The following is a 15,137-nucleotide window of genomic DNA, read 5'->3' as shown; positions in this document are numbered from 1 at the left end:
GACACACAGCTAGTGAATGGAGGAGCTGGGGTTTAATTGCGCTATCTGATGGAAGACACCACCAAACAGTCTCTCTCCCTTATGTCTCTCAGTTGTCATAACACATGGCACAGGGACCAATGCTCAGCAGGTGTTCAACTCATCTTATTTGCTAGTAAATGGAAGAGGTCGCCTTGCTTTGGCATTTTGACACTGTTTGCAATGTGAACCCTCAGTTCTAAATCTCATTATCAAGAACCATATTAGATTCCTGTGACCTTTTATTAACTGTCTTTGCCCTTTCCAAAACCATCCTAATATAATGTTCCCACTGTTCCCTTTAGAATACCCCCTCACCCACATCTCTCATGTGCAATCACATTATCTCTCAGCTGCTCCCATTCCGAGCAAGCCAGCCAGCTGTTTTAGAGACATCTCCGTGAGAGCAGCTGGTATTATTGGATGGCTGCCCAGTAGCACGATAAAGGAAGAGCACACTTAGAGTTTCCGAAAGTGCTTAAACGTATGGTTCCCTCACCCCCACAACATATGCCAGTCACTGCTTCCGAAAGCCAGACTGGTGCTGTTGAGAAAGATCTTCCTTATCGGTAACCTCTTAATGTGCACATGTGAGCATAAAAAATCAACCTTTGCCCGTGAGCAGCGAGAGGGTGCTTACAGAACTGCGGGTTGAAGCAGGTTCTCTCTTTGGGAGGCTAGAGGATAAAATGGCGGTGTTGGTGCACTTACTCAAAAATGGCCTCCAGTGGAGAGTTTAATGGGGACTCCTAAACCCCACAAATGAAGCCCATTGCCCGGTAGGTGGCTTTGGTAAGCACAGACAAGGAAGAAGGAATGAAAGCAATTTGAAAAGAATGAACATTCAGAAATACCTTTACAAATATAACACAAACACAGGGATATTATTCAGCCATTAAAAAGGAGGAAATATTGCCACTTTTGACAATAAGGATGAAACTTGAGGTCATTATGCTAAGTGAAATAAGTCAGAGAGAAAGACAAATACTGGATGATTTCAATGCTGTGGAATCTACAAAAAAAAGGGAAAACAAATCCTGGGCTCATAGATATAGAGAAATGATTGATGGTTGCAAGGGTGGGGAGGGTCAAAAGGCACAAACTTCAATTATAAAATTATTCTTGGGGTTGCGATATACAGCCTGGTGACAATAATTAATAACAATGTTGCATAATTGAAAGTTGCTAAGAGAGTAAATCTTCAAAGTTCTATGATAAGAAAAAAATATTTGAAACTATGGTGGTGACAGCTCGTAACTAGACTTATTGCGGTGAATGCTTCACAGTATATACAAATATGGAATCATCATGTTGTACCCCTGAAACTAATATAATGGGATATATAAATTACTTCGACTTAAACACTCTTTATCTTTAATGGTGGGAGCAAGGTGGTAAAGGAACTAAAACCAGACTGAAGGTCTTCCTGGATCTCTAGCCCTTGATAATCTGTTGCCCAGAGGCCTTGGAGTTGAGTCTGTACCTCCACAGCCAAGGCCCTGCTATTCCACCTTCTCCTGCTATTCCGGTCTCTAAGAGAAACATTTAGAAGAATTCCTCTTTTTATTTGTGTTTCTTAGAAAACCTGAAAAAGGAGTCAGTTAATAACCCCCAAACACGCTTGCCTCGTCACCCCAGCTTTCCCATAGCCTGCAGCAACCTCTCTGGACTACATTTCTTATTTGAACATACTCTGCGGAGACATGGCCATGGAGTGGACGTTCCTGAATAAATTAGGACTACAAAAACATTTCATTACCTCTACTCTGCCAGACTCTCCGCTAGGCACTGAGGGAGCAAATATAAGCACGAAATGATCTCTGCTTTGGAGGATTTAATAGAATTCAGTGACTCTGAGAGATGATTTCAAGATTTGAATATTTCAGATTTCCCTTTTGCTGAAATTCTGTTCCCCACTGAGTTGGCTGGGCAGTATCTTTCTAGCACTTGAATCAGAGGACAGAATCTGTGGGGAAGGGGAACCCGTGTCTCCGCTTCTGTCTTAGGAAGAGTGTGGGCTCTGAAGAGATTCTGGGGCCAAAGTCCAGCAGCTTTGGGGAGGATCCTTGTCACCAGCTCAGGGGATAAGGATTAGATCCATTATGCTGGCTCCATTAGTTCTTGTCGATGCTCTGACTTCACTCTTGGCCCTCTATAGGCATTTGGCTCCTGGAATAATGTTTGAAATCTGCTTCAAGAGGCCAACTTTGACATAAATCCAGAAAGAAAGCTAAATAAATTCATTGACTTGGGTCCTGTTTGGAGTCTCCTGAAGGACAATAGCTTCTTATTTTAACCAAGTCTCCATATCTTTTTTTTTCCCAAAGATTTATTTATTTATGCATACAAGAACTGGGGTACAGGCCAGAGGTGCTGGGGGTGAGAGGACTCACCAGAGGCAGAGTGGGGAACAGAACAGGCAGACTGACTGAAATACACTGCTGAGGGGAGCAGCGGGTGAGTCAGGAGAGGTCTGCTGAGCCATGTAGGTTGCTCCCTGGCTGGGGATTGAACTTGTGCTGCAGTGACTGTGGACAGCTTCATCGGTTATATCTTAACCCTTGCGCCACCAGGGAGGCCTCCCCATATCTTGATGAAAAATATTGTTGAGGGCAAATATTGACTGAGGTTTTGTCCCTATCAGAAGGCTTCTGTGTATACAATTCATTAGCACTCACTTTTGAGTCTGGATCTCTTAGGGACCAGTAAATGTGGCTCAGACCTCAACAGATCGGTAAACAGGACCTAATTGAATGAATGTGGCTATTGTCTCTTTTTTGTTTAACTTTAGTCCCTGTATTTTTCTTTAGTTTCTACTTATCAATCATCAGTTTGGCTTACTTTTCCTCTTATCATGTATACATTAAATGCGTGTGTATCCAACACTCGTCTGCTTCAGCTGGGAGTGATGACCTTACAATTCTACTAATAGTAATAATAATCACAATCAGCTCTGATATCTGATTATCACTTTAGGGTCCACACAGCAGTTTCACTGGTATTATTCAACTTTGAATCCATGCAGCAGGAGGTAGTGTGGCTCGGTGGTTAGGTGTGTACATTTTGGGGTCAGAGAGAACTGGACTAAACCCAATTTGACTGTTGGTTAGCAGCAGGATCCAGGACAAGTTGTTTAACTTTCTCATCAGCCACTGGTGTTTGGGGGATTAGATAAACTGTACTTAGCCTACTGCCTGGTGTGTGGTTAATGCTCAGTATAGAGGAAATTACTAGGATCATAGTTTCTATTTTATAGATATAAGTATAGAGAACTTAAAGCACTTGCCTAAAATCTTATTCTCCCAGCCCTGGGCTGCCTGGCATCCCTTCTTGAGTATGGAGGCCAGTGTATCCTAATTCTTGAAATCCCTCTCAAGGAATGAGGTCAATACTCACAAGTGTGTTGGATTATCTTTTAATGACTCTGAATGGGATGAAATACAATGTCTGGTGATGTAGAGATTTCTCTTCCAGCCTCTGGTCCGTGGCTTAGATCATTATCCCCACCTCCTGTTCAGCTTCCATGAATGGAAGCAAATTCTCTTGCTTCCTGTTCTCCTTTTATCACTCACAAAACATAAGCATTAGGGCCTTCCCTGGTGGCACTGCGGTTGAGCGCTGGGCTGCGAAGCTGCCCGCAGCCTCTGCAGTGCCTATTCAATCCCCGGCCACCAGTGAGGTCCCACATGACTCAGCAGACCTCTCCTGCTGTGCCCGCTGCTCCCCTCAGCAGTGCATTTCGTCAGTCTGCCTTTTCTGTTCCCCACCCTGGCTCTGGTGAATTCTCTCACCCTCCCACACTTCTGACTGTACCCAGTACTTGTATCAATAAATAAATAAATCTTAAAAAAAACATAAGCATTAAAAATAAATGTTTGAGAGGATTCTTGTGTATAGAGTCACATGGTTTCATTACAAGATATATTTCTACCAAATGGTGTTTCATTACCGGGTCCATTTTCTTCACACACAATTCATCTTTACCAGAGCTAGGGGTTATCCAGGTTTTCACAAGGATTTCACTTTCTGCCTTGTGTGCCAACTTGTACCTTTGTTCCTGGAACTGAAACAGAGCTAGGCAGGAGAGAGCTGGCAATATCTGGACAAGGTGAGGGTTTCATGTGGCTCTTATTACAGGCTGCAATCTTACTGAGGGATTGAGGCCTTAAAGGCCAGGCGTTTTTGGCTGAGTGCAGCTGAAGAAGCTTTTAAGCATTTGTGCTACTTGGTCAGGAGAGTCCCATGTATGTGGCTGAGCCCGGCACCTCCCTTCCTCCCTCTGCTTCTTACCATTTCAGGGACCCCCTTGGGTCCAAGGTGCTCGAGGCAAACTCATTTTATTGTACATTCTGGGATCTGATCATTTGGAGAGCATAATATAAAGCAGGCACCCAAGCAGGTCCGTAATACTCAAATTTCAATTTCAATATTGGCATTTTTTATAATCAGCCCAGCTGCTTCCTGCAATGAGGAGGTGGCAGGAGGTGAGGCAAGAGATATGATGTGTCCTTGTGCTCATTGGTCTCCCAACACTGACAACTTTATTACCAGCTTTTCTGGTAAGTCAGCCTTGGTAATGTGGTATCTACTGCGGTATAACAGATCACCCCCAAACATAGCAGCTTAAAATTTATACAATACGTATTTATTGTTTTTCACAGTTTCTGTGGGGAGTCAGAAATTCAGGAGCAGCTTTGCTGTGATCATTCTGGTTCAGAACCACAAGGTCTCAAGAGAGATTTTCCACAGAGCAAATGGTTGTGTTTCCCTAATATTAATTCCTAATGCCCAGTGTGACAGTATCTGGAGGTGGGGCCCTTAGGAGGTGACTGAGTCATGAGGGTGGAACCCTCATAAATGTGATTAGAGTCCTCATAGAAGAGGCCCCGGAGAGTTCCCTCGCCCCCTCTGTAATGAGAGGACATGGTGATGGCCACCTGTGAACCAGGAAGTGGTGCCTACCACGCACTGAATCTGCCAGAACCTTGATCTTGGCAGTCACCATATATCCCCATAAGTTGTGAATATGTTGTAAGAAAATGATTAACGGGCCTCCCCGGTGGCGCTGCCGTTGAGTGCTGGACTGCGAAGCTGCCCGCAGCCTCTGCAGTGCTGGTTGGATCCTCAGCTGTCGGCGAGGATCCCACATAGCGCACAGGCCTCTCCTGCTGCCCGCTGTTCCCCTCAGCAGTGTACTTTGTCAGTCTGTTCTGCTGCCCACTCTGGCTCTGGTGAATTCTCTCACCCTCCCACGCTTCTGACTGACTGTACCCAGTGCTTGTATAAATAAATAAATAAATAAATCTTTAAGAAAAAAAAAAAGAAAATGATTAACAAATTATTTACTTGAAGATTTGGTGACCCTTAAGTTACTAGACATCTACTGGAGTGGAGTAAAACTTGAGGATAGAGGACATACTCTGAATAGAGTTGTAAAGGCAGGAACTGGACACAGGGCAGGTCTTCTGATCCCATGCAGACTGGGTAAAGGAGGAGTCAGAGTCCTCAGTGGTTTTGCAGGTTTTTTATTGGGGTTCACCAGGCATATGGCAGGCAGGGGTGCTGGCTGGGGGGCTGGGAGGCTGGCAGGCCTCCCAGCCCCCAGCAAGTCTTCACTCTATCTGAGCTCTCTGGAGTTCGTTCTGCTGCTTCTCGGCTTCTCTTTCGGCTTCTGCTTCGGCTTCTACTGCTGCTGCTGGCGTCCCCGTGACGCCGCCCTTAAAAGCAGTCTTAGCTCAGCTGAATCCCATCTACCTATGCCCACACCCTATTCCAGGTGCCCACCATCAGGCATGCATTCAGGACAAGGATGCATCATCTGTCCTGATGGCAGAAGGGCAGAAAAGCCTGACATTTGTCACCTCAAATCTCTATTTTTCTGTGCACTTTGGATTATAACATATCTTTCGTGCATTATTTATCTATTACTGCACAACATATTTCTCCCAAGCTTAGCAGTTTAAAATAGGAATAAAATGTATTACCTTCCATAATGTCTGTCAATAAGGAATTCAGGAGTGAGTTAAGTGATTCTGGGTCAGGACCCCACATGAGACTGCAGTTCTCTGAGGTTTGATTTGGGGCTGGAGGACCTGACTTCAAAGTTTCTTACTCACTTGGCTGACACGTTCATGCCGGCTGTTGGCCAAAACCCGAAATTCCTCCATGGGCCCTCTCAGAAGGCTGCACCAACATTCTCACAACATGACAGCTGGCCTCTTCCAGAGCAAGGAATCCGAGAAAGCAATGTGGATGCTGTGATGTCTTTTATGACAGTCTTGGAAGTAGTTGCACTCCATCATTTCTGCAATATCTTATTAGCATGTACATTAGCCCTAATCAGTGTGGGAGGGGCCTCCGGGTGGCAAGAATTCCAGAATGAAAGAGTCATTGGGAGTCTTTCAAAAACCTGTAAAAGAAAGATATTACTGAATGAACATCTGTTTCCAGATGGCAAGAGTTCTCCAATGGCTAAGCGCAGGACCATTTCTGGAGACTGTACCCTTTTTTTCCACCCAAAGGGGCATAATTCAGGGGTTCTACTTAGCTCATTCTTTCAACATGTATTTAATGAGTACCTGCTATATGTCACTGGTTTGCTTAGGACCTTTCCAGAAGGAGCCCTGTTAGAGAGCAAATACTAAGGACACACCTGGGAACCAGACAGACAAGCCCAGGAAGGCGGACTTACTTGATTCATGACCAGACCTGCACATTTGCCATTCATCCTTTTAAGAAGGGACCCGGAGGAATTGCACCAACCCAATAGCATTTCTGCCCTTTGTTTGTTTGTTAGATAATGACTTCATTGCACGTGCTCAGCTTAAACGGATCGACTCCCCTCTCCTGCCTCTCTTTCTGGTCATAATTCTCTCTGTCCCCATTTCATTTGGAGACAGGTGCCCTCCAAACCACACTCTCCCCATATATCAAAGCTAAATAGCTTCCTGCTGCCTTCTCTCATATTTCTAAAAGCAAGCTCCTCTTACCTGACACTGTGAACCTAACCTGAACAAGAAACTTGATTAATGCACAATTTACTTCTTCCCTCAGGTTATTTGTGTCTTAGACAAAATTTTTGGTTGCCAGAGAGAAGTGGACTCTGGCCACCTTTAGCATAAAGGAATTTATTGGAAGGACATCAGAGTTCTTAAAATTGACAGGTGGTTTGAAAACCAGGTTTAGGAAATGGGTGAGAATCAAGAGTTCTCTGTAGTGCCAGGCAGCAGGGGCAATGTAGTCACTGTGGCCCTGGGGCCACTATGACAGGCCTTTTACTGCTCCCTCTGTCCCTGAATATCAGTGTTGGATTCAAAATCCTGGGAAGTAGTGTCCATTTGGCTTGGTTAAGACCAATGCACCCAGACCCCCGGGGTGGGAGATGTAAGATCTGACCCATTTAAAAGAAAAAAGACAAATGTTTCTACACACTGACTTATTCTCAGAATGGTCCTGGATGATCTGTCACTATGCCATTCAAACTACAGCTCTCCACTGCTCAATGAGGAGTCAGTTACTTCACGGTCCTTAGGATCTACCTAAGGCTTGTATTTTCCATAAATGAACCCTCCAAATAGGCAAACTTTCTCAAGAAGTGTTTCAATTGGATATTCCGTTAATTTACCAATAATCATCTTCTAATCCCATTTATTACAGAAAATTAGATAAATTTAGCATGAGTAGAAAAATATTGATTGCTGCCCTCTGAATTTTTAATATGAGTATTTGATTTATAAATGAATCCTTCATTTCATTAATTAGAGTAGTGAGGCAGTCTCCCAGCCCAAGATGGTGCTGAGGATTATTGTGACTTTCTCATCAGTAATTTTAAGTGAAAATGATTCATTTCAATGAATTTCTTCCCCCTGTTATAGGGCAGCCCCGATACAAAACGGGGTGCCTGACTGTGGGTCCTCACCCGCGCGCTTTAAAGGACTTATCAATGCTCTACTGCAGGCACACGCGAAAGGTTAATAAAAGGTTTATTCACAAGGGAAGGGCAAATGAGGAAATGTACAACTCAGGGAGAAAAGTGGGAGACAAAGTTTTAAATGCGTCCTACCCGATCCGCGGATCTGGAATCCCCAATGGCGCTCTGAGAGCTGGCCGCGAGCCAGGAGCCGTGAAGCCAGGAGGCGAGCGAGAGAGCGAGCCCCACCAAGGCCCACTGGTGGGTTTTTATACCCAACCTGGCTGCTTAACTCCACCCTCAGATCCCAGCCACCTTCCCTTTGGTGGTGACCGGATTTGTCTTTCCCAATGTCTTGATGGCTTTGGTCTGGAGTGGGGGTGGGGTCCACAAAGCCTGTATGGGATTAGCACAGGACATCCTTTCCCCCTAACAATTCGACCTGATTTTGTGTCATGCTCAACCAGAAGACTCAGGCTTGCTGCACTGTGGCTACCTTTTTCTGGCCCTTCCCTCATCCTTCATTCTCAATCAGCTCACCCACTTTGGCTATTTTTTTTTTCTGAGCATTTTCTCTAGGGATTTGGCTTGGCTGACCTCCACTTTACTCCAAAACTATATAATCTCATCCAGAAGAGCATTTGGTTCCAGTTGGTTCAAATGGTTTCTGTCGACATGTATGGTCCCCAAATCTAGCCTCAGCTTGGTATGTGGCAGGAACACAATTAATTAAATGTTGAATGATTAAATGAATGAATAAGTGAAAAAATGTTTTCAATTTTTCAAGACTCATTCACAGTAAGTGGCCTGTTTAATCTTTTAACCTCATCCTCCATCCCCTGAAGTAGAGAAAATACAGCTTGGTTGCTCAGAGTTCAGTTTCTGGAGTCAGGCAGAATCCCATCTTTGCTGTTTATCAGTTATGTGACTTGAGGGAAGTAAATTTACCTCTCTGATTCTCAGTTTCTTCATCCATAAAATGAGATGAATAAGATTCTGTATCTCATAGGATTTGCTTTGTGGTTGTCCTCTACAGAGGATAAGACCAATCTCCCACCACTGAAAAATTGGTTCAGATGGCAAGACAGATGACGTCACATACCAAAAGGGTTTGAACATGTTGATGGTGTCATGAGACCTTTTAGGGAGGGGAGAGCAGGCAACCAAGCTAATCTTAAATGACGTGAGTGGGCAGTGCCTCTGACTTTTTATTATGGGGGTGGGACTGGAATGAGGTTTTAACACCTGGGCAGGTTTTTGCACTGTTAGAATTTCCCCAGTGGTCCAGGAGGGAATATCTGAGCTTTCTTATTGGCTTGCCCAGATGTGGAATAAATGGAAATGGGAATGGTGGTGGGGGAGACGGAAGCTGTCAGTGGTGAAACAAAAAAAAAAAGGAGTGCAACTCTATTATATATCATTTTTATTATATATATAACATATACAATGTATTTATTATATGTAGTTGTGAGAAAATAACTGTTTCAAGCCCTAAGCTCAGTGTAGGACTGCAGTAACTGTTTAATAAGTAGATTTTAAGTGTAATGATTTAAGAATCTTTTAAAGAAGCTTTTGCAACTATTATCTCATTTCCTCTGTGTCTAAGAAATTGAGAAAGCTGGTCAGAAGTAGATCTGGTACAAAGAAAACACTCAACAAATGGTAGCTGTGGTCCTCACTGTCACCATTCCTGTCCATAACCACCAGCTCTGTCAGAATCACCAACCCCTCTGCCACTAGCACCACTACCACCACCACCATCATCATTATCACCAGCTCTACCACTACCATCATAGTGCACAGTACACCCACCACAGTGGGTAATTCCATGTTGAATGTAATCATTACCATCATTTTGTCACAACCAGTGTCAGCAGCATCACCATCACCACACCATCATCATCACTATCATATGATCTCTCTAAGACTATTTACTTTCTTGGGTTGGAAAACTATATTTTCTTTTGTTGCAGAACATACAACATTAAAACAACACTAAAAAATAGGCTTACTTAGTTTTAAAATAAAGAATTTATTTCCTCAAGTATTAAGGAGCCCAAGAAGGGTAGATTTCAGGGGGCTCAAAAACATCTTAAAAGACCCTGATTCTTTTCTCCTTTTTGTTCTGCCCTCTGTATTACATAACCTGGTCCTTGACTGATTCATAAGAAACTTCTATACATAGAAACATGCATTTTGATAGAATAAAGGACAGTTTCTTCCATCAGTTTATTTTTATCAGCAAGTAAAATCTTTCACAGAAGTGTCTCCCCATCCGCTTACCTTAGCAGTTTCTTCTGATATGTCATTGACCCGAACAATGACAAGTGGTCATCATGTATCATCACTAGCAAGTGGCCTGGCTTAGCCCAATCCTCATTTACTCCAGGGGGCAATAGACTGGGTCTTACTCCTTTGAAGTTTGCAGGGTGTACTTGCCAATCCAACGAGGAAAAGGGGAGGAAAGCTGTTTGAGGGACAATGAACAGAATCTGCTAGATAGTATTGACTGAGGCCCCGTGCAGAGACAGAACATGATTTTCTGTTGATGAAGGTAGATCGTTGACTTCACCAAGCATCGTTCATTTGTCAGATAGAGAAACTAAGTCCAATGAACTGAAGGACAAAAGAAACTTATTGGAGAATATTGGGATATGTCAGAGTCCATGAGATTGTAGCTCTGTCAAGTATGGGGGGCCTCATTCTAATGGGCTACCATCCGTGGATCTCAGCTCTCAGACATTTGTACCTAAGGAACGACAACTTCCTAACTTCTCTCTGTGTGTCTGTTTCATTCTCCTTTCTTGCCAACTTTCATTCTCTGCTGTGGTTAGCCCACACCACATCAGCCCTACCTTATAAAGTCTTTTGTTTATAATCCCATTGAGCTGATTGTAGGGTTTGCAGAGAGAGAATTTGGTTGGTGCATCTTGAACTAAAGTGGTTCGTCAATGCCCATCACTCCAAATTGGCTAAACCTGGAGGTTGAGTTGTAGGGCTGCCTGGTTATCTGCCCTTTTAATCTGGACTGCTGGAGAACTTCAATGAGAAGAAAGTCAGAGAGCTTCTCAGGAGGTGCTCAGGAAGAGAAGACATGACTATTAGAGGAAATTTGGGGTCCCTCTCATTGTGGTTGGCAAATAAGTACACTATTCTCAGCACAGCAGCAGCCATGCCTCACCTGAGGACATCGTGGCTTGGTGGTGACTCCCATATGTGGGTAATGCCTAGAAAGCCAAGACCCACGTGGATCTGTCCCCAAAAAGTGTAGGAATGAAAGAACATAGCTCAAGCACTTTTGTGAACAACCAGATTCCTATCTGTAGTACTCTGAGTGCTCTGATGATGATAAATAGCCTCACTATATTATTGAAATCTTATTTTATAAACCTCTGCCATTCACTCCCTTTCATACCACAGATGTTCCCTAGAGGAACACAAAGCAAAAGCCTCATTCAGATCCTGCCCTTGCCTGCTGCTTGTGATGCTTCACTTCATTTTCCTCTCAATTTTCCCAATCAGAAAACTCAAAAACTCCTCTGGCTGGGTCAGGCCTTTCTTGGGAGTATAGAGTCTGCGGACTGTGATTGTCAATTTCATGTGTCAACTTGGCTGGGCCATGGTGCCCAGACATTTGCATAAATCTTATTCCAGATGTTTCTATGAAGGCATTTTTATTTTTTTGATGAGGTTAACATTTAAATCTGTGGACTTTGAGTATTTGAGTGAAGTAGATTGCTCTCTGTAATATGGAAGGGCCTCTTCTAATCAGTCGAAAGCTTAAATAGAACATAGATTGAATTCCTCTGAGCAAAAGGAATTCCTTTGCATTTGAACTTCAATTCTTACTGAGTCTCCAGCTTTCCAGTCTTATATTGAGTTTTAGACTTATATTGAGCCCGCATAATTGCATAATCTGATTCCCTGTAACAATTTCCCTTTCCATGTACACACACATCCTATCCACTCTATTTTCCTGGGGAAACCTGACCAATACATTGGGGCAAGCTTGACTCCTCTTTTGTGGGCAGGTGATGAAAGGATGTCTGTGAATTCATTTATATTCTTTTTGATGACATCACAGGTGAAAAGATGCTGAAAACTGCATTTTGTCTTTTGTAGCTTCCGGGCAGATTTCCTGGGTAGATACTGAGCACATCACCAGCACATGGAACACCAGAGACACTGTCCTTCCTAGTCCAGTGTCCTGATCCTTTTTTTTTTTTTTTTAAGATTTATTTATTTATATAAGAACTGGGGTACCGTCAGAGGCACGGGAGGGTGAGAGAATTTACCAGAGACAGAGCGGGGAGCAGACCAGGCAGAGAGCGAAGACACTGCTGAGGGAGCAGCAGGTGAGGCAGGAGAGGTCTGCCGCGCCATGTGGGTTTCTCCCTTGCCAGCCGGGAATCAAACCCACACTGTAGAGGCTGTGGACAGCTTCATAGCGGGGTGCTCAACCCACTGCGCCACTAGGGAGGCAGGCACCAGTGTCCTAATCCTTTGATAGCCTCTCACCCCCAGTTAGTAGTTCTCTCAGTCTAGGCAGTCTCCCCCACATGGGAGACATTTGAAAGTTTCTAGACAATTTTGGTTATAAAAAGTGGGAAGAAGGTGTCCTCCCCGGTGGCGCAGCGGTTGAGCGCTGGATTGCAAAGCTGCCGGCAGCCTCTGCAGCGCCAGTTGAATCCCGGGCCCCCAGCGAGGGTCCCACATGGCGCGCAGACCTCTCCTGCCGCCCGCTGCTCCCCTCAGCAGTGTACTTCGGTCCTTCTGCCTGTTCTGCTCCCCGCTCTGGCTCTGGTGAATTCTCTCACCCTCCCGCGCTTCTGACTGTACCCAGTGCTTGCATAAATAAATAAATAAATCTTTAAAAATAAAATAAAATAAAAGTGGGAAGAAAGTGGCGTGACTGTTACTAAGTGGGTAGAGGCTGGGGGATGTGGCTGAACAGCCCTATAGCCGCCGCCTAACAAAAACTTATCTGGCTCCAAATGTCAATAATACCAAGATTGAGAAAAGCCGATTGAGATAATTAGCTAACAGATCAAACAAGTCTTCTTTTAAATCCTGGGTTTTGAGAAATGTCCTCTATCTCTCTGTCTCTTTGTCTCCCTCTCTTGTTTATTTCTCTTTTCTGTTTCTCTCTGTGTGTCTCTATTTCTGTTTCTCTCTCTCTCTCTCTCTCTCTCTCTCTCTCTCTCTCTCTCTCACACACACACACACACACGTGTGTGCACACATATACACACCTGTTTTTCCAGTATCACTTTAAAAGCTGAAGGAATTATGGCAGACACTGAAGGGACAGTGTTTCATTTTACTGCCCCCCTGGTCCTCTAACACTTCGGTGCTCACAGCCTTGGGCCCCTGGTGCCCCAGAGTAAGATCTGTGAGATCTAAATGTACACTGTGAGGTGCCTTATAAAACAGAGTACGATCTGACAAGGTCCTTTCCCAGTGTTGTATTTTGTGCAAAATCTCCAGGCAGTGATTCAATTTCAGGGCTCCGCTCCTGTTAAGATAGGTGTGCGATGCCACCCAAGCCCTGGACTAAGGCACAATCCTGTCATTAGCATTGGGGATTCCTCTTCTGGGTAATGGATTTTAATTCACACACAAAAAATTAGCATTAAGCAGCTTCTAAGGAGGCGCTATTGTTTTAAATGATGGCTTTGTTTGCCTTGGGAAATGAGATATGTTGCTTCATAATGATAATAACCATTAACTTCAGGTTTATTCTGAGGTTAATGGATTATTATAATGCTGTGGAAAATTATTTTCCAATAAATGTTAAATTTCTTTTCAAGTCCTCTTTCTCTTTGCCACCCGGTCCAGTGTTTTCTTCTTTTGTGTCACACATGTGCAAACCCCTGACAAACGGGCTGACAAAGCCTGCTGTGTTGCTTTCCCATCTTGGCATTTCTGACTTAAAAAAAAAAAAGCATTTCTTATTAATTATTGATTTATTTTGAGGAAAAGGAATGGCATTTGCTTTTTTTCCTTACTAAGAAAAGCTTAGTAGACTTTGTGGAAACTTGATTTTGTGGCCTCATATGCTTCAAAAATGGATCGTTTCCACAAAAATCTCAAGCTCAACCTCGTGGATTGTAATGGCTTCATTCACCAATGTAAATCCTTCTTAATCCATGCATTATTTATCACAATGACAGGGAGTAAATCTGAGCTGGTGGAACTGCTTTTGAATGGCATTCAATACCTGCCAGATCTCTGTCACATTGGTGGCAATTTCTGGGTGGTGACTTAAAGTGTTCAGAATGGGTTTGAGGAAACACACAGCTTTCTGCATGACTTCTTCCCCCTTAACCTGTCTAGCTCCCTCTCCTGCTCTCCTCCCTGCTGTGTGATTGCTGAATGCTTCTTTAAAACTGTCGGGGGCTAAAAAGGCAATTCCTAAGATGAAACAACTAACACTTACTTAGTGACCACTTACTGAGCACCTGCTGGGTCAGGTCCAGTGGGTGACACAAATGTGATGAGGGCCCTGACCCCATGTGGTCACAGTACATGTTACCACAGCCTCTGCAGCTCACTCTTCAGGTTTGGCTTACCAAGTCAGACTTGCAAGAATCAGCGCCCTTACCTGGTATCCAGATTCACTACCATTTAAAGGACACAGTCTATTGCCAAGCACCGGTGAGTCTGGAAGGGGCCAGGGACTAGCAGTGTCATCCCCAGACCCTCTCTTGCTACAGAGGGTGCGCCCTCTTCCAGATTTAGCAAATGAAGCCATTCATCAAAGCCTGTGCAAGCAACACTTAGTCAAAAGAGAACGATTCCCATCATTAAGCATCTCCATTTTATACTCTGATGAATACAAAGATGACATGACACCTTCCAGGGAGGCTTGCCCTATGAATCCACAGGTTTCAGATTTGTTTGCCATAAGCAGGTATATCCTGCTGAGAACATTCCATGGGTAAGGACTTGGTCCCCGTGAATATAATCTGTGTTTTTCAAAAGGCTGGTTATTAGCATGTTTGCAAGGGGATTTGATTGAGTCATTTTGCTCTCTTTCCCAAGCTGTCCATTCCAGAGGGGGAGAGGATTGTGAGCGCTGCTCCCACGCCCTTCCCAGGGGCTGCGATGAATAGAAAGTGTACTGAAAGGTGGAGATGGAAAGGCTGGGAGGGCAGCGAGGTTGTGGCTCTGAGCATCTCTGAGCAGGTCTGTCCTGTTCTTGAGAGAG

The 15,137-nt window shown here is 44.0% G+C and overlaps 1 protein-coding gene across 1 annotated transcript in view; it reads right to left on the bottom strand.

Annotated features, from left to right (window-relative positions):
* Positions 1–6,185, bottom strand: part of FAM3D (FAM3 metabolism regulating signaling molecule D) — a gene marked incomplete at both ends in the record, with an annotated part of 49,238 nt that extends 43,053 nt beyond the window's left edge. The window contains one exon of the mRNA XM_084247749.1: positions 6,131–6,185. Within this exon, the coding sequence (XP_084103875.1) occupies positions 6,131–6,185 (55 nt within the window). The remainder of the gene's footprint in view (positions 1–6,130) is intronic.
* Between the last annotated feature and the right edge of the window lie 8,952 nt (positions 6,186–15,137).

The sequence above is a fragment of the Talpa europaea genome, assembly GCF_964194135.1.
Source record: "Talpa europaea genome assembly, chromosome: 11".
Taxonomy (NCBI): domain Eukaryota; kingdom Metazoa; phylum Chordata; class Mammalia; order Eulipotyphla; family Talpidae; genus Talpa; species Talpa europaea.
Note: the sequence above shows the minus strand (reverse complement) of the source record. Positions and strands in the feature narration are given on the sequence as shown.